This window comes from Cardiocondyla obscurior, linkage group LG07 (assembly GCF_019399895.1).
Source record: "Cardiocondyla obscurior isolate alpha-2009 linkage group LG07, Cobs3.1, whole genome shotgun sequence".
In the NCBI taxonomy this organism is placed as follows: domain Eukaryota; kingdom Metazoa; phylum Arthropoda; class Insecta; order Hymenoptera; family Formicidae; genus Cardiocondyla; species Cardiocondyla obscurior.
In genome coordinates this window covers 5,805,334-5,820,741 of record NC_091870.1, presented here as the reverse complement: position 1 = coordinate 5,820,741, position 15,408 = coordinate 5,805,334, and the positions used below count along the sequence as shown (strand labels likewise).

At 30.9% G+C, this 15,408-nt stretch overlaps 6 protein-coding genes across 11 annotated transcripts in view; 2 read left to right on the top strand and 4 right to left on the bottom strand.

The window, feature by feature from the left end:
- Window positions 1–1,353: 1,353 nt before the first annotated feature.
- On the bottom strand, window positions 1,354–3,724 carry LOC139104421 (uncharacterized). Its single transcript, XM_070659890.1, has 6 exons — window positions 3,455–3,724; window positions 3,247–3,379; window positions 2,673–3,174; window positions 2,241–2,450; window positions 1,934–2,166; window positions 1,354–1,849 (listed from the first exon to the last, which is right to left on the bottom strand). The coding sequence occupies exons 1-6, from the start codon at window positions 3,508–3,510 to the stop codon at window positions 1,664–1,666; spliced, it is 1,320 nt and encodes a 439-aa protein (XP_070515991.1). The 5' UTR covers window positions 3,511–3,724; the 3' UTR covers window positions 1,354–1,663.
- A 2,328-nt stretch (window positions 3,725–6,052) lies between these two features.
- On the bottom strand, window positions 6,053–7,477 carry Mrpl9 (mitochondrial ribosomal protein L9). The gene is made up of 2 exons (XM_070659745.1): window positions 7,250–7,477; window positions 6,053–7,064 (listed from the first exon to the last, which is right to left on the bottom strand). The coding sequence occupies exons 1-2, from the start codon at window positions 7,349–7,351 to the stop codon at window positions 6,357–6,359; spliced, it is 810 nt and encodes a 269-aa protein (XP_070515846.1). The 5' UTR covers window positions 7,352–7,477; the 3' UTR covers window positions 6,053–6,356.
- A 75-nt stretch (window positions 7,478–7,552) lies between these two features.
- Kat60 (Katanin 60) lies at window positions 7,553–10,716 on the top strand. Of its 2 annotated transcripts, none has more exons than XM_070659744.1 (10): window positions 7,553–8,187; window positions 8,285–8,396; window positions 8,548–8,692; window positions 8,780–8,870; window positions 8,964–9,085; window positions 9,230–9,409; window positions 9,604–9,746; window positions 9,812–9,924; window positions 9,995–10,121; window positions 10,182–10,716. In XM_070659744.1, exons 1-10 carry the CDS (start codon window positions 7,923–7,925, stop codon window positions 10,378–10,380), a joined length of 1,497 nt encoding a protein of 498 aa, XP_070515845.1. In that variant the 5' UTR covers window positions 7,553–7,922; the 3' UTR covers window positions 10,381–10,716. The 2 variants fall into 2 exon arrangements, with proteins under 2 accessions (XP_070515845.1, XP_070515844.1); XM_070659743.1 differs by having other exon boundaries at window positions 8,258–8,396.
- Window positions 10,151–11,773, bottom strand: LOC139104320 (RNA-binding motif protein, X-linked 2). Of its 2 annotated transcripts, XM_070659747.1 has the most exons (6): window positions 11,647–11,773; window positions 11,446–11,548; window positions 11,200–11,352; window positions 10,995–11,124; window positions 10,718–10,865; window positions 10,151–10,389 (listed from the first exon to the last, which is right to left on the bottom strand). In XM_070659747.1, exons 2-5 carry the CDS (start codon window positions 11,457–11,459, stop codon window positions 10,743–10,745), a joined length of 420 nt encoding a protein of 139 aa, XP_070515848.1. In that variant the 5' UTR covers window positions 11,460–11,548; window positions 11,647–11,773; the 3' UTR covers window positions 10,151–10,389; window positions 10,718–10,742. The 2 variants fall into 2 exon arrangements, with proteins under 2 accessions (XP_070515848.1, XP_070515847.1); XM_070659746.1 differs by lacking the exon at window positions 11,647–11,773 and having other exon boundaries at window positions 11,446–11,639.
- Window positions 11,745–14,631, top strand: Rabex-5 (Rabaptin-5-associated exchange factor for Rab5). The gene is made up of 9 exons (XM_070659731.1): window positions 11,745–12,189; window positions 12,267–12,382; window positions 12,480–12,737; window positions 12,812–12,941; window positions 13,025–13,122; window positions 13,200–13,456; window positions 13,576–13,707; window positions 13,793–14,038; window positions 14,094–14,631. Exons 1-9 carry the CDS (start codon window positions 12,011–12,013, stop codon window positions 14,532–14,534), a joined length of 1,857 nt encoding a protein of 618 aa, XP_070515832.1. The 5' UTR covers window positions 11,745–12,010; the 3' UTR covers window positions 14,535–14,631.
- Window positions 14,619–15,408, bottom strand: part of Rabggta (Rab geranylgeranyltransferase subunit alpha) — a 13,952-nt gene continuing 13,162 nt past the window's right edge. For all 4 annotated transcript variants that reach the window (XM_070659736.1, XM_070659737.1, XM_070659735.1 and 1 more), the window contains one exon: window positions 14,619–15,372. In XM_070659736.1, the coding sequence (XP_070515837.1) occupies window positions 14,930–15,372 (443 nt within the window). In that variant the 3' untranslated portion in view covers window positions 14,619–14,929. The remainder of the gene's footprint in view (window positions 15,373–15,408) is intronic.

The following is a 15,408-nucleotide window of genomic DNA, read 5'->3' as shown; positions in this document are numbered from 1 at the left end:
TAGAGCAAATTGTCGTAGTAAAATTATTCATTGACTTGCAGAATGTAAAAATTAGTACTTGCATTATTTTTTCAATGATAAAAATATATAGCTTATTAAAAAAGGTGAATCTGGGATATATGTCTTATGCAGTAACATTCTTTGAAAGGAATCACTATTTGAATTTTATTTAAATAAAACACATTTTTTCAGAATTTAATTTTTATTATAAAACCTTGTGTATAGAATATATCTAAACACAGAACTGAATTTATAAAAAAAACCTATAATACATATGTCTACATAAATATATGTAATATGTAGTGTATATAATCACTTTTTTTTCATCCGATTTCTGCAGTAACAATAAAATAATCACATTTATATTAAATAATGTTATATTATTAATATGTGCATGATCAATGTTGTCATTTTGTTTATTTTGTATTATATTCATGTAGACAAATGTTCAGCGATAATAAAGTAGGTATAATAATTAAAAAAATAAAAGTTAGCAAAAAGTGCCGAATAAAATTTTCATTTTATAACATTGTTATCGAATGTGCAACACGCTTTGCAGCCTTACAATGTGGCAATGACACTGCATATTAGTGGAATAAAAATACATTACGTGGATTCTTTTAATTCAACAAAATTATTTTTTAACAATTCCTTCAAAAGAAAATGTTTTATTTTAATAAAGAAAATTTAAAGGCACAGACTTTAAAATCAGATTGATGTGAATAGTTGAATTGCTTACTGCCATTTGACTTCTAAAATACCACACGCACACAACTGTACATTGTTATAATTCCGCGTGTAGTGATATCAGTAACGTTAATAACACGATTGCACAGATATGTGTGGATCATCATAATCTCAATACATATCGTAATAACATGACAAGATGAAAAACTTGTATTATATAATTAGTTTACAGATAAAGCAAAACTTTCCAAATCTTAAATGTATACGTATAATAATGGACAAATGTTCATAAAATATAATTTTTATTATCAAAATTGCTGTGCCAAACATTGAAACATTTTCTTCTGTTCTTTTTGGTTTATATTGCAATATAATGCGTGTCACTTGTTCAAGAAAAACGGGTCGCACTGGAGGAAAGCGCACTTTAAAAAATAAATGTTTAGCTGCTAAGTGTGAGCGATTGCAAAAAGCGCAAACAGCAAGTTTATTGCACGTAGATAAAAAATAAATAATTTGCAAGTCGACCCACATTGGGAATTAAATTAACGTCGTATACATATATTGTTACTACGTATATAGTGGTAGTGATTAGGTACAGTAATTATTTATCGACAAGACAATGCCGAATTTAATCGTAATGCATTGCTTGAAATGTATCTATATGTGTATCTTCTTGTAAAATATCAACATTATTACTCTTGATTAGGCATCAATAATTATAATAAGCATATTTTTTACATTGTGTTTATATATATTCAGTTTATATCGATCCTTATCATATCCTAATGATAATGGCTTGACAAAACAACTGAATTGGTGTATTTTATTTTTATTTCGATAGATAAACCAAAAATATTAATGTATTCGTTAATTCATTTTATCGATATATTCGAATCAAGATTTTATTCATATTAATATACATACTGTTTTAGTTTTTTTTTTTTTTTAGTTTTGTGGAATTGTTTAAACGTTTAATTTAAAATTGTTGTGCAAAGTAAGTATCCATCGTTTTGAGTTCACGTCGTTTTAGTTCTCGGAGCATCCATTTTATCCGGGCTTTTTCTCGAATTTTATCATATTTTTCGTTTGCTTCTTGAATTTCTTTCACTGGGAATTCATCGATTAATTCCTCGGGCAAGCTCTCGATCTCCTCAACTTGTTCCTTTACATTACGAAAGAAATAATTCAATTTTTTAGATTTTTGGATATTTATTAAAATATGTTTACGAGCGGTAAAAGAGCTTACCAAAATTTTAGGTACAAAGATACTCTTTCGTGTTTCCAACGATTTTTTGTCGAGCAAATCAATCTCCATCGGTTCCTCTGATTCATATGGCATTAACATTATGTCGTAATTTGAACGATTATGACCTAATATACCTGCTTTAATTTTCAGTTGAAATAAAATTTCCTCATCGGCGAGAAGAGCGTTTCTCAAATAAGCGACTTTTGGATGATGTACGTCGATATCTACCACCCCTTTAAAATTTAAGTATACATTATATAATATGACGAAAATATTATATTATTTGCGTGTATATATATATAATCACCTAAAGATAGAAGACGATAGTCACAATCTCCGTACATCAGTTCGTGAGGCAAGGGTGAATTTCTTAATAATTTACGACTTTTTAATGTCGTTTTAAGACCATGTAATATACGGATATCATCCTCCAACATATCTTCAATAAGCTTACTACCGCTTTGTCTTTGTGCGGTGTTATACGTTTCGGTTCGGAAAATCCTATGCAGCTCCAATTCTGTGAAACAATAATTACCAACGTGATAATCAATTTCCAGAGCATTTTGTGAATACCATGTATCATCCCATGGAAGCACAATATATTGGCGAAATATCGGAAACTGCTGTAAGTTCAGTGTTATACGTATATTGTTTAAATTGATCTGGACTAACATTGGTCTAATATAAAAAGGAAAATGTTTAGCCAGTGTATTGCACTACTATGGATTGCGCATTGTACCGATCAAGGTGTAATGTTTCCGCTGCAACGCTATCCATACAACTCGATGAGCTACGCTTATCAATGGTTCATAAATCCGCAGATCTTTTTCGCCCTGCGATTGTGTGGCCACGCGTTTTTTGCGGGTCATCATGTGATGATATTCATATCCACTTCGGCAACCCAGCAGCAAGTCCACGTATTCCCTACCCAGGACGCAACGTAAAGTATGCATTTCATCGGCATATCTGGATCTGTGTCCGCGCGCTAATGGATTTGGCGCCTTCTTCATAGTGGCTGCCCGCTCTTGTACCAAGTCTTCCCATATTTCCACGAAACGTTGGAAATAGATAATCAGTGCTCTCAAAAATCGATCTACAACCGGTAAGTGGAAGAAATTTATAAACTGCGGACTGACAGGTGTAATTAAAAGGAAGAGGACGAGATCCTTGATGTCTTGCAAAATAATGATGTCCGACTCGTTCGGTGCTACTTTTCTCAGATAACACTTTCGAAATCTTATCTATATATGATTGGAAAATTTTAATTCTTTTTATCGGTGCCCAAAGTAAAGCATTTGTATTCCGGTTCTTACCTTTTCACTGTCATTTAATGTTTCTCGATAGCATAAAATCAGATATGAATGTGGACAATATATATCTGACTTTTGGACAACTGTGGCTCGTTTTTTTTGTCGCTTGGCTTCTTCATCCTCTGCTTTTAATGCACTGATTAATAAAACAAAATTTTATATACTAGATAACAGACAAAATTAATATTAAATTTTTTTAAATAATTCTTACCTCGATAGAATCAATCCTTCTGAAATTTCATTCCATGCAAAATATCTCTCACTCATGCTGAGCTCTTGTATTTTATAGAAATATCATTGTTTTTCGTTCATGATTTCATAATAGATTTCCAGGTTGTTAGTTTCTAGAAATAGACACGCTCCACGATCATAGCGAAGGTATAGTATAGAGTCAAATTATTGATTCTGTAAAGACAGTTCTATATTCAAATATATGTATATACATATTTACTTCAAACACTTATCGAGTTTGCTAGTTAGAACAGTCATAGATTTTATCAATTATAAGTAAATCATGCGAAAAGGATATTTATTATTAAAAGTAAAATCCTATCTTATTCTTATTTTGTCTATAAAAAATTGGTGTGATGCCTGAATCAGCTAAATTTCGATTTTATTGTTTCCGCTTAAAACCAACGCTGATTGGTTCTCTGATTTGGGGTGATAAAAACCCTAGCGCACTAACCAATCACAGCGCTTCATCGATCGCCTGATTGTGAGTTGGTAACGAACTATGTGACTCGTGCTACTGCGCACTATAGAGGACACGTCGAGCACGCGATTCGAGTTCGAAATGAAAATGTCGAGGCATCCGTGCGTCGTAGCCCGTTTCTCGTGTCGAACTCGAGGCTTTGAGACGGTCGAGAGTACCGTGGACTATCTCGCGAGTGTCCAGTGCGCGAAAGGATAACTCGACACGTGCTACCTGAGAGGAGGAGGAGGCCCAGGAAGGGTATCCTGCACCAGCGGAGCAACCCCAGGGTAAGTAATATTAATTTTCCTTTCGAATTAAATGCTTCAGATTTTTATAATATTTTTCAAATATTTTATTTAATTAATTTAATATGTATGAAATAATTTTGTTAATTTTTTTGTTACAGATCAAGAGAAACTCCGCTGCTTCGCATCGTTTAATGAGAACTTAAAGTGCCGCGCGCCGATATCAGTCATCATACGAACCGCAGCCGGTTCGTCGGTCGTTTCGGGAGTGCCGCTAGTGTACGGGCGTTTTTTTTACGATTATTTTTTTACGGGGGTGCGTTTGCGAGTTACTTGTGCGCGGAAGGATGGCTCGTTACGTTCCATCTGAGTGGAGGAGTAGGCCCGGGGAGCATCGTGCATCGGCGGAGCAACTTATACCCAGTGAACATGCATGTCTTAAAGATGTCTTAAAGACGTCATTTTTGAGACGTCTTTAAGACTTAACCGAAAGACATCTTTAAGACAATTTTTAGACATGTCGTGAAGACGTCTTAGAAAAGACGTCTTAAAGACGTATTTTCCAAGACGTCTTAACGACACGTCTGTAAGACAACATTAAGACGACTTTAAGACATTTGAAAAATCCGCGCGATTTGTAAGTCTTATAACCTCAAAAAGTTATCACGATCGTTCGTGCAAACTATCATGTCTGAGGTAAGGAAAAATATTAATCACGTATATTACAATTCCCTCGAGCATCTTTTTGTATTTGAATTTTGCTTCCACGAGATGACTATTTTCATTATTAATACAATTTTGTAATAAATATTTTTAAAAAATTGAAGGTTCCTTACATATTCACAAAATATTTGTCAGTAATTTATGTTCTATTTTAATAGGAACGAATTATTTTTACTACGTACAAATATTATAAGAAGCGAAATATTTATAAAAATATAATAATTGTAAAAAATATATGTATAAATTGTTTTATATGTATAAAAATATAATAATTGTAAAATACATATGTATATAAATATATTTTTATACATATGTATTTTACAATTATTATATTTTTATACATATATTTTTTAATTAATGTATTTTTATATTTTTATTTTTTAATTAATGTTTTTTTATACATGTATTTTTCAAGTAATGTATTTTAAAATATATTACTCAAAAAATACATATATAAAAATACATTACTTAAAAAATACATGTACAACATAAAAATACATTAATTAAAAAATACATGTGTTAATATACTTGTATTTTTTAAAAATTGTATTTTTATATATGTATTTTTTAAGTAATTAAACAAATATAAAAACAATATTAATTTCTGTATTTTTTATTGCAATTAAATTAATAATTATTATTAATTATGGGAACGCGTAAAGTTGTCTTAAACACGTCTGAAAGTCGTCTTGCACATGTCTTAAAGACGTCTTAAACATGTCCTAAAAGACGGAATTAAGACTTCTTTAAGACGTCTTAAATGTGTCTTGAAAATGTCCTTTAAGACGTCTGAGAGACATCCTTAAGGCGTCAGAAAACGAGTCGTAAGACGTCTTTAAGACGTCTTTAAGACGTCTTACAGACAGTTCTGAAAGATGTCTTGTAAAATTTAAGACGTCTTTAAGACATCTTTAAGACGTCATAATGTTCACTGGGTAGGTCAGCATAAATTTTTTAAAAATCAAATCTTTATTAAAAAAAAAATTTTACCTTTTTTTTTTATTAATCTTATTAATTTTCTGGCACGTTTATATTAATATTTTCTTTTTTATGTTACAGTCACCGGCAGAATTCTTTAACTCCGCTGATGCTCATGCAGATTGGTGAGTCACATAATTTTTTTTCGTAGCTTTTATTTGAGTCTCTTAATCCGATAACACGTCGTCGACTATACATTACTCAATTATAACGTAATCATATAAAAATTATTATAATTAATTAATGTGTCCAATTATAATGACGCTCACGAATTGGCATCTTTCGAAAAATAGCGTACGCTTCGCGTGCGCATGGTTTGTTCTAGTAATATTGTAACAATTATGTAAAATTTAAATTGTACGTAAGTTCTTAAAAAAATTTTTTTATGTATGTATTCTTATTCTTTGTTAAGTGTTTTATTTTTTATTTATTTATATATTATAATACAGAATATTAAAAGTTAATTACATTTATTATGTATTTTTTTTATTTTTTTTTTTTACTTGAAAAGGTGGTAAAGAATCTAGAATCGGCTTGTCTTCCAGAAATATAGGCTCGCTTGGTTGGTTTGCATTTTCAAAATCTTGAGTATGTAAAGCCATCCAGTGATGCAGGCAACATCTCACTTTTACCTGTTCGCGATTGTTAATAGTGAGAGTTACATAAAACTCCTTTCCTTCTAAATCTAGGTTTGGCCCAGATATCGGCCTTTCTGGTATCGTTATAGCATCCTCCGAGATATAGATCCCAGACTTGCGAAAATTTGCTTTTACATGCCACTTCTCTAACGTCCATGGTATGTCTTTTGACATCAGAATAGATATCCGCATGTGTGATAGTTCTTTCATTGTTTTCTCTACTGAAGCAGAACTAAATGGCATATCATCTTTTTCATCTACTGCCAATTTTGTATATTTTTCAATATTTTCGGGAGTAGCATAGTCTGCTAGCTTAGGTAGTAAAAGCTGTGTATATGCCTTGAATGGATGCATCGATATTCTAGTCCCTACATTTCCAAGTTCTGCTACATATTGAGTTAGAATCAAATCAAGTGGTTCCTTTTTCTTCACATTTGTATCCTCAATAAGATCATATATATAATGTTTATGTTTTAAAGGCTTGGGTCCACCATTTTTCTTGTGCAAAGGTACCGGATATCTCCTTTTAAGAATAAAGGTAGTCTGCAAAAATAATAAATAAATAAATTGCAAAATAAAATAATTAATACGAGAATAATTTAATAACTTATATATGCGTGAAAAATCCATTAGTTTCAAGAATTATACAGAATTAAATACAAAATATACCTGTGTATGTAAAATATAAATAGCTACATTGTTATTCGCATAATATTAAACAAAATTACCCGTATTTGTTGGAATAAATAATCCGCTCTGCTTGGTGAAACAGGTGTCGTCAATGCTTTTACATGGTTTACTGTTACTAATAAATTTGGAAATTTCAACATATTTATTATTCACTCTCGCTTCGTTCGCAAGTATCCTTTTTAATAAGTATACTCAATTCTCGACACTGTTCGAAAAGAGGTTAGCTAAGAAGTTGCGTTCGCAAACATCAATAGCCTATCCGACTTTATACAAATTTTAGCACCTTTCTATCGATTTTGTTAGTTCGTGACCGTTATTTCGTGTGATTTCTTGTGATATTACAAAACACTCCTGTGATACAACGAAAATGCTGAACGAATGTGATGAAAAATTGGTGGAAATTCATAATTTCTATTTATAAAAAGAAATATTTAATTTAATGTTATCGTTGTTATTAGCTTGTTATTTTATTATCAATTGCAGTCAAGGTTAATTTATGTCTAGCACAGCCATTCGACGAAAGCTAAACTTCAGTTATGTAAATGTAGTTTGATACATCGATTACACTGAATAAAATGATTGCTGAGATGTTAAACGATATTTCGTAATTAAGAAGAGTTTGGTAAAAACTAAGAGAAACTTTGTTGCATTACATTGTTCATCTGCGATTAAGAAAGTAAATTTCGTATCTTTCGTACGAGTGGCGGAACCATGGCTGTGTCAATAAATGAAATATGCGAGAACACAAAGCTTGCTCGTGAAATGGCATTGATAGGAAACTACGACACGTCTAGTGTCTACTACCAAGGAGTTGTGCAGCAGATACATAGATTACTCGCTACCATAGCTGACGCGACTCGCAAGGCAAAGTGGCAAGTTGTACAGCATCAGATTGTCGAAGAATTTGAGAAAGTAAAAGCCACGTCTAATACGTTGCAACTTTTTAAAGTGGACACACACGGCGAGAGATTACTTGGTAGGAACACAGTACAATTAAAATGAATTTAAAGATAAATTCAAGCTGATTTAATGATTTTAAATGTTAGGAACCTCTGCTTGTTTGTCATTTGAAGAACCAACACGAGATCCTGCTCTCTGGTCATATAACAATTCAGATTCCTCTTGGAATCAATCATTATCCAGGGATCCTGATGTATGGCCTCCTTTAACACCAGCAGAACAAAAGTTAATATAAACTTATTTTTCATAATCTGATAAATTAATATAATTATTCTTAATAAAAAAAAATTTTCTAGATTTTTTTTAAATAATACTATTGTATAAGCAACATTAATTGCTAATTTAAAAAATGGTAATTACAATTATATTTTTGTAGAAGTTCAAGACAGCAAAAGATTCAGCAAAAACAACAAAATCGAACAAACACTAGGAAATCTCTTCCCACAGCTAAAAAACCAGAAAATAAGACTTCTAGTAAAAAGGATGATAAGAAAACTACTAAAAAAGATGACACCAGCAAGGTATTTTATTTATTATTTTATTTGTTATATTTCAAGTTTATATTGCATTGTATATTATAGATTGTAGAATTATATAATTATTTATAGGATAAACCAGAAGCTGAAAAAGATGATGTTGAACTAGAAGAACGTAAATTTGAGCCTTCTGCTAATGATAAAGAACTTGTAGAAATATTAGGTAATGATGTTATTACTCTACCTATTTTTGTATATACTATTTGCAAATGTATAATAATAAAAATAAGAATAATGGGTTATGTTAACATTGTAGAAAGAGACATTGTTCAAAAGAATCCAAATATCCATTGGGATGATATAGCTGATTTGCACGAAGCAAAACGATTACTGGAAGAAGCAGTTGTCCTTCCAATGTGGATGCCTGATTACTTCAAGGTAAATCATGTGTCCCTTTTTAATTTTATTATGTAAAATATCAAATTTAAATATTGTCAAAAAATTAAATGTGCGGTCTAACCGAAAAGTTTTATCAAAAGTGATACTACCGCGTCCCCTGATTATCAACATATATACTTTTAGGGTATCAGGCGACCGTGGAAAGGAGTATTAATGGTTGGTCCACCGGGTACAGGCAAGACTATGCTCGCAAAGGCTGTTGCAACAGAGTGTGGCACAACATTCTTCAACGTTTCGTCTTCTACATTAACATCGAAATATAGGGGTGAATCAGAGAAACTCGTCCGATTGCTATTTGAAATGGTAAAATAATTAAAATATTTTAATTTTTTCGAACACCTATATAAGCGCATGATTAAATTACCGTTTTTATTTAATTAAAAATTTAATATTATTTATTTCTGAAAAATATTGACGCCGAGGAAGACTTTAAAAAACTCTATTAATCAACTAAAAAACTTTTCATGGTAGTAATTATTAATTATATTTGAACATAGGCCAGATTTTATGCGCCAAGTACAATTTTCATCGACGAAATTGATTCTTTGTGCTCGAGAAGAGGATCTGAATCGGAACATGAAGCTTCACGTCGAGTAAAATCTGAACTTCTTGTTCAAATGGATGGAATAAATTCAAATAGGTAAAATACAATATACTAATTTTGCATAATAAAAAAAAATTATTAAACATCTACGTTTTATATAGCGAAGATCCAAGTAAAGTAGTAATGGTATTAGCAGCAACGAATTTTCCATGGGATATTGACGAAGCTTTAAGAAGGCGCTTAGAAAAGCGTATTTATATTCCACTACCAAATCGTAAGTCTTATAAATCTTGAACTTTTCAACACGTATTCTTAATAAAATACACTTAATTTTATTACTACAGATGAGGGCCGAGAAGCATTATTACGGATAAATCTTCGTGAAGTTAAAGTGGATTCATCCGTGAACTTAACAGATATTGCAAGAAAACTTGAAGGCTACTCTGGTGCAGATATCACAAATGTTTGTAGGTGAGTAGGATATTGTACAACAGCTTACATCAATTTTTCAACTTATTTAATTTGTTGTAGAGATGCTTCCATGATGTTAATGCGAAAAAAAATTGCTGGTCTAAGACCTGACCAAATTAGACAATTACCAAAAGAGGAGTTGGATCTGCCTGTGTCTGCTGCAGATTTTGATGAAGCCGTTGAAAGATGTAACAAAAGCGTTTCCCAAGAAGACTTGGAAAAATATGAAAAATGGATGAGCGAATTCGGTTCTTCTTGATATCATTCCCTTAAGAAATAATAAAATAATTCATTATTTTATTTGTTGATTCTAAATCATAACTACACTTACTCTACTTAACACACATAAAACTTACAGAATTTTATCTTTAGCAATTTCTAAATGACTAGTTCTCTGTACATGACTTGAAGAAAATCAAATTGAAAAATAAAAGACTGTACAATAAGAATAACATAAAAGTTGAGTAATATTTGTAATCTCAACTGTAACACTGAAGACTTAACTGAGAATAACAAAGTAGTTGTAAGTAACTTTTATATATTCCATTAAAGTTTAATTGTAAATCTATTTGTAACAATATAATTATGGAAACTACCTGAGATTATCAATATTTTATACCCTCAGCTTTTTTTTGGCGCGCAACCTTCTATCCGTAAATTTCTTGTTTCTTCATCTATATTTTTTGAATCCTTTGGTGCTTTATAATTAGCAACATGGTCAACTCGTATTGTTCTACCAAGGATCTATAAAAATATATTTTTTTTTAATAAAATAAATATTTATGAAACAATTATATCATTTGTAGCCAGATAAAGTTATGTATTAAGTATAAAACAATTTTTTTTTTTTAATATTGATATCTCTTATTATACTTTTATGCCATTGAAATTGTCAACAGCCAATATGGTGCTTCTCTGATCTTCATAACATAAAAAGCCATAGCCTTTTTGCTTTCCAGTATCTTTGTCTCTAATTAAATTTATATTTACTACTTCCCCATATCTGTAATAATACAACATTTAGTTAGAAATGTAGCTGAAAATACAATTAAAAATTAGTTGATAAATTTTAACTTACTGAGAAAATATGGTGATAACATCGCCTTCTGTTAAATCATATGGTAGGCCACCAACAAAAATCCAAGCACTATCTTTGTACTGGTCATGCCAGGAGGTTTTATTTTTACCTCTTAACTCTTGTTCATTGAGCTTCTTTATATTTTTGACGTTACTGAAATCACAGATCAATTTTTACATTGCATTGTAATGTACCTCGAATGTATTTTTCTTAATTAATGCATGAATTGTAACAAAATATACGTACGTTAAAGGATTCATTGTAACCAATAACAAGTATCACAAAGAATATACACAAATACGAAATGAGTTTCAATCCAAAGAAATATTTTAAAACACTTAGAAACTTTCTAAAAAATGAAAGAGAAAGATTAAAATAATTTTAATCGCGTTTGTTTGCCTTGTTTATTATAGATTCTTGTTTTTTTTTTAGGAACGCAATAGTTACACTGAGTTTCTGAATCAAACTGCGTGATTCCAATCTAATTCGAGCTATTTGATCGATGCCCGTTTGCTCTTTTCCTTCTGCTCAGTACTGCTCTTCTGTCATTCGTTTCCCTTATTTCACAATAATAACATTACACCGACTTTTTCGAAGTTGTTATGATTACGAAGACGAGAAAAATAATGTCTAATATCGATGGGGATTGAACGTACAACGTTTAGTTTCCAACGGAAGTAACGGAACTTTGGATGGTCAGTTTAGAGTTTAATTTTAGGTTAAATTAGGTGGGGTTGATAGAACGTAGTCGCGATACTCGGTCGCTTACGTTGAAGATTTTCTCTTTCCGTCGGTGTTAATCTCGATCGTAATGTACTCGACGAAAACACCAACTCTGCGGATAGACGAAGCCGATTTGAAATGTAAAAATGGCTGTGGATTTTATGGCAACGCAGAGTGGGAAGGTTACTGTAGTAAATGTCACCGGGAACATTTGCAGAAACGACGGGCTCAAGCTGAGCGTGTTACTCACACGCAGACTTCAGATACGTGAGATCCTGTTCTATTATTTTTCACGTTACGTTCTCTATGGTTTTGAAAGAATACTTTTATTATTTTTTGAATAGAGATAATGTTAGTCGATCAACTGGCCATCACAAGAGTTACGAGGAGAAGAAAGTACAGCAGGAAAAGAAATATAAACATTTGCTAAACCTTACATTTAGGAAACCCGTTACGAAAGGTAGACTATGTGACATTTTACTCTACATTTTGCAAATGATTGTTTGTTGAAAGCATAAAAAAAAATATATATATATATATATTTATGTGTTTTTAAGTTCAGGCATATCAAGAATTATACCATGAGTTGCTGAAGGATAATCCAGATCTTGAGAAAGTTAAGGCGGAAAATCGAGACTTATTGTTGTACATAGCTAAGACACCAGTCGAAAAAGATGTAAGAAAATGTATACATTCATTTGTAGTAGATATACTTCAAAACAAAGATGTGAAAAGAATAGAAGAATTGTCAGAAATGACGCAAAATTTTTATCATGTGTTTGGAAAACGTCTGGAAAACAGTACTAAATATGCAGGTTTTTATTTATATATAATTACTGGCATTTATTTTGAAAAAATTGAAATTTATTAATGTTATATGCTATTGCAGATATATCTTCAGATATTAAAGATAAGCTATTAGATTATGTTGAAAGGTATGCAATGACTTTGCTATATAGAATTCTTTTCTGCCCTCCATTCACAACTGATGAAGAAAAAGACTTGGCTATACAGAAAAGGTGAATTATGTCATAATTGAATTAGGTTCAACTCTATATATTTAATAGAAAATGTTAACAGTAATTTTTTTTTTTCTTTATAGAATAAGACAATTAAACTGGGTTAGTGGTAAAAATTTGGAATGTAGAATTCACGAGACAAGCTCAGAAGTTAGAGAACTTGTCTATACATCTATTACAGGTTTGTAATATTACTGATAATATAGTTAACTGTTTTATTTGTTTCAATACCGCAATATAACACTTTTTTTTTTTTAGATCTTTTAAATATGGATTCCGCTAAAGCGCCGCAAGAAAAACTGGCGTGTGTAATTCATTGCTGTAGAAATATATTTTTATTGTTGCAACAATCTGTCGACGGACCAGCGTCGGCAGATGAATTTCTTCCAGCGCTTATATTTATCGTTTTAAAGGCTAATCCCGCGCGTCTTAAAAGCAATATAAATTTTATTACAAGATTTTGCAATGCAAGCAGATTAATGACTGGAGAAGGGGGATACTATTTTACGAATTTGGTACCGTTTACTAAATATATGTTTTTAACTATTTCCGAATTTTTTCTAAACTATCTTTGGAAGCTAAAAATTGCTATTGAGTATTTTTTATTAATTTTAATAATCATACGTATTTATAGTGTTGCGCGGTATCGTTTATTGAAAACTTAACCGCAGAATCTTTGAATATGGCTGAAAAAGATTTTAATGCATATATGTCAGGAGAATGTGTGCCAGCTAATACGTGGGAATCGGCTCTTATGATATGCGAGGTAATATTTATCATATATCTTTGTATTAAAGATTGACGTATTAATATAATTTTTTTTTTGTATTTATCATATTTAATTATTGCAGAGCTTACACTTTATGTGTGAAGATATAACTTTATTAGATGATTTGCAAGCTAAAAATACTGATATTATAAAGCAAACGGAAGAGTTAAAAAATAAAATGATGGATTTTAAAGAAAAGATTAGAGAAGACGTAAATAAAGTGATTGAGAGGACACCATTACTTATATCTCATAGTCAAAGAGTGCCTACTAATTTAGATAGCGAGGATATTGAAAGCTATCAGCTACCACCGCCGATTATTCCACAGGTAAAATCGAATATAATATTTATCTTTTACAATGACATAAAAAACTTTTTTACAGATTTATCCACATTCTGTTGATAATATGAATGGCGGCGTACTGACAGACCTATCAAATGATTTAATGAGAACTTCATTAGTCGAAGATTCTGTAACACCATCGCCAACATTCGATTTTCCATCCTTTATCGGTGACGATAGTCTGGAAGTTAGTAAAGGCGAAGACGAAACTAGTCTTATTAGCTTAGATACTCAGTCTGATCTTGCTTCTGGTGAGACACAACTCTTTAAAAAACACGTGACAGATAGCTTGTTAGACGAATGTCCCACACCTGATACGAATTTACCACCCGTTTTGAAACCGATTAATTCCGAAGATTATCACGGTTTCACAATTCAAGGATCCAATATACCGACAATCCCGTGCAGTACAGGTGATTCATCCTTAACTCCAGCCGATTTAGATTCAGATAATTATTCTGGTTATTATCAAAACATGTAGTATTAAAGAAATACGATTTAAGTGTTATTTATGCAAAAAACACTTAATAGATTTTTATTCTAGTAGCGGTTTAAATAAAAGAAATTTTTTATGATAATTTTATCATATAATTTTATTAATTTGTTCATATTTGTAGCTTATTATAAATATGTAAAACAGAATAAGAAAAAATAACGTCGTAGTATTGCATGAGAACATCCTCTAACGCTAGAACAAAAAAATCTGAGATAATATTACAATTAAGTTGCTGTGATCAAATCGTTCACTTAATATATTTAAATTTAATAATCTTGTGATAAAAAATTAATAAGAACAACGGACGATAGATTGCATAAAAAATTGTAATTATTAAATGTTTTAAAAAATACATTATCTATTACGTATATTTTTCAGTGTTATTGTAAACATACTTCCACTTGAGAATTTATCTCTTGAATTTTAACCATATCAATCTCTTTACAAACTGGATTATTTCGTATATCTAATTTTTTTAATTTTTTATGCTGTTGTATTAAGTTAACTATCTCCTTTGTGCTCGTTAATTTATTATTTCTCAATGATAGAACTTCAAGATTGTATAGAGTAGGAAAATGTTTCAATGATATCAAACCATTGCTGGATAGTGACAATTTTATGCAACGTTGTAATGTTAAAAGTTGATTCAAGGAATTTTCTAATTGGTTTGCACCAAGGTTTACTTCCTCAAAAAAACTGAAGTAATGATTATCGTGTAATTTTGTTAAATCTAATCCCGATAAATCTATCCTTGATTGTATTTCTAAATCGCTTTCTTCTTTCCACATTTCGAGTAGTTTATATTCCACTAAAAACTTACTTCCTAAAATCACAGGAAAAATTGTTGTAACAAAAATGA

Bases quoted from the DNA above. Each gene is read 5' to 3' on its own strand.
- Kat60 (XM_070659743.1), top strand. From the start codon at position 7,923: ATGGCTGTGTCAATAAATGAAATATGCGAGAACACAAAGCTTGCTCGT. The intron at 9,925-9,994 runs GTAAGTCTTATA...TTATTACTACAG, and splicing joins TTATATTCCACTACCAAATC to ATGAGGGCCGAGAAGCATTA. The intron at 10,122-10,181 runs GTGAGTAGGATA...AATTTGTTGTAG, and splicing joins GATATCACAAATGTTTGTAG to AGATGCTTCCATGATGTTAA.
- Rabex-5 (XM_070659731.1), top strand. From the start codon at position 12,011: ATGTACTCGACGAAAACACCAACTCTGCGGATAGACGAAGCCGATTTG. The intron at 12,190-12,266 runs GTGAGATCCTGT...TTTTTTGAATAG, and splicing joins CACACGCAGACTTCAGATAC to AGATAATGTTAGTCGATCAA. The intron at 13,123-13,199 runs GTTTGTAATATT...TTTTTTTTTTAG, and splicing joins TGTCTATACATCTATTACAG to ATCTTTTAAATATGGATTCC.
- LOC139104320 (XM_070659747.1), bottom strand. The intron at 11,125-11,199 runs GTAAGTTAAAAT...GTATTATTACAG, and splicing joins GTTATCACCATATTTTCTCA to ATATGGGGAAGTAGTAAATA. The intron at 10,866-10,994 runs GTATAATAAGAG...ATATTTTTATAG, and splicing joins ACAATTTCAATGGCATAAAA to ATCCTTGGTAGAACAATACG.
- Mrpl9 (XM_070659745.1), bottom strand. From the start codon at position 7,351: ATGTTGAAATTTCCAAATTTATTAGTAACAGTAAACCATGTAAAAGCA. The intron at 7,065-7,249 runs GTAATTTTGTTT...TTATTTTTGCAG, and splicing joins ATTTATTCCAACAAATACGG to ACTACCTTTATTCTTAAAAG.
- LOC139104421 (XM_070659890.1), bottom strand. From the start codon at position 3,510: ATGAGTGAGAGATATTTTGCATGGAATGAAATTTCAGAAGGATTGATT. The intron at 3,380-3,454 runs GTAAGAATTATT...TTTATTAATCAG, and splicing joins GAAGGATTGATTCTATCGAG to TGCATTAAAAGCAGAGGATG. The intron at 3,175-3,246 runs GTAAGAACCGGA...AATCATATATAG, and splicing joins CATTAAATGACAGTGAAAAG to ATAAGATTTCGAAAGTGTTA.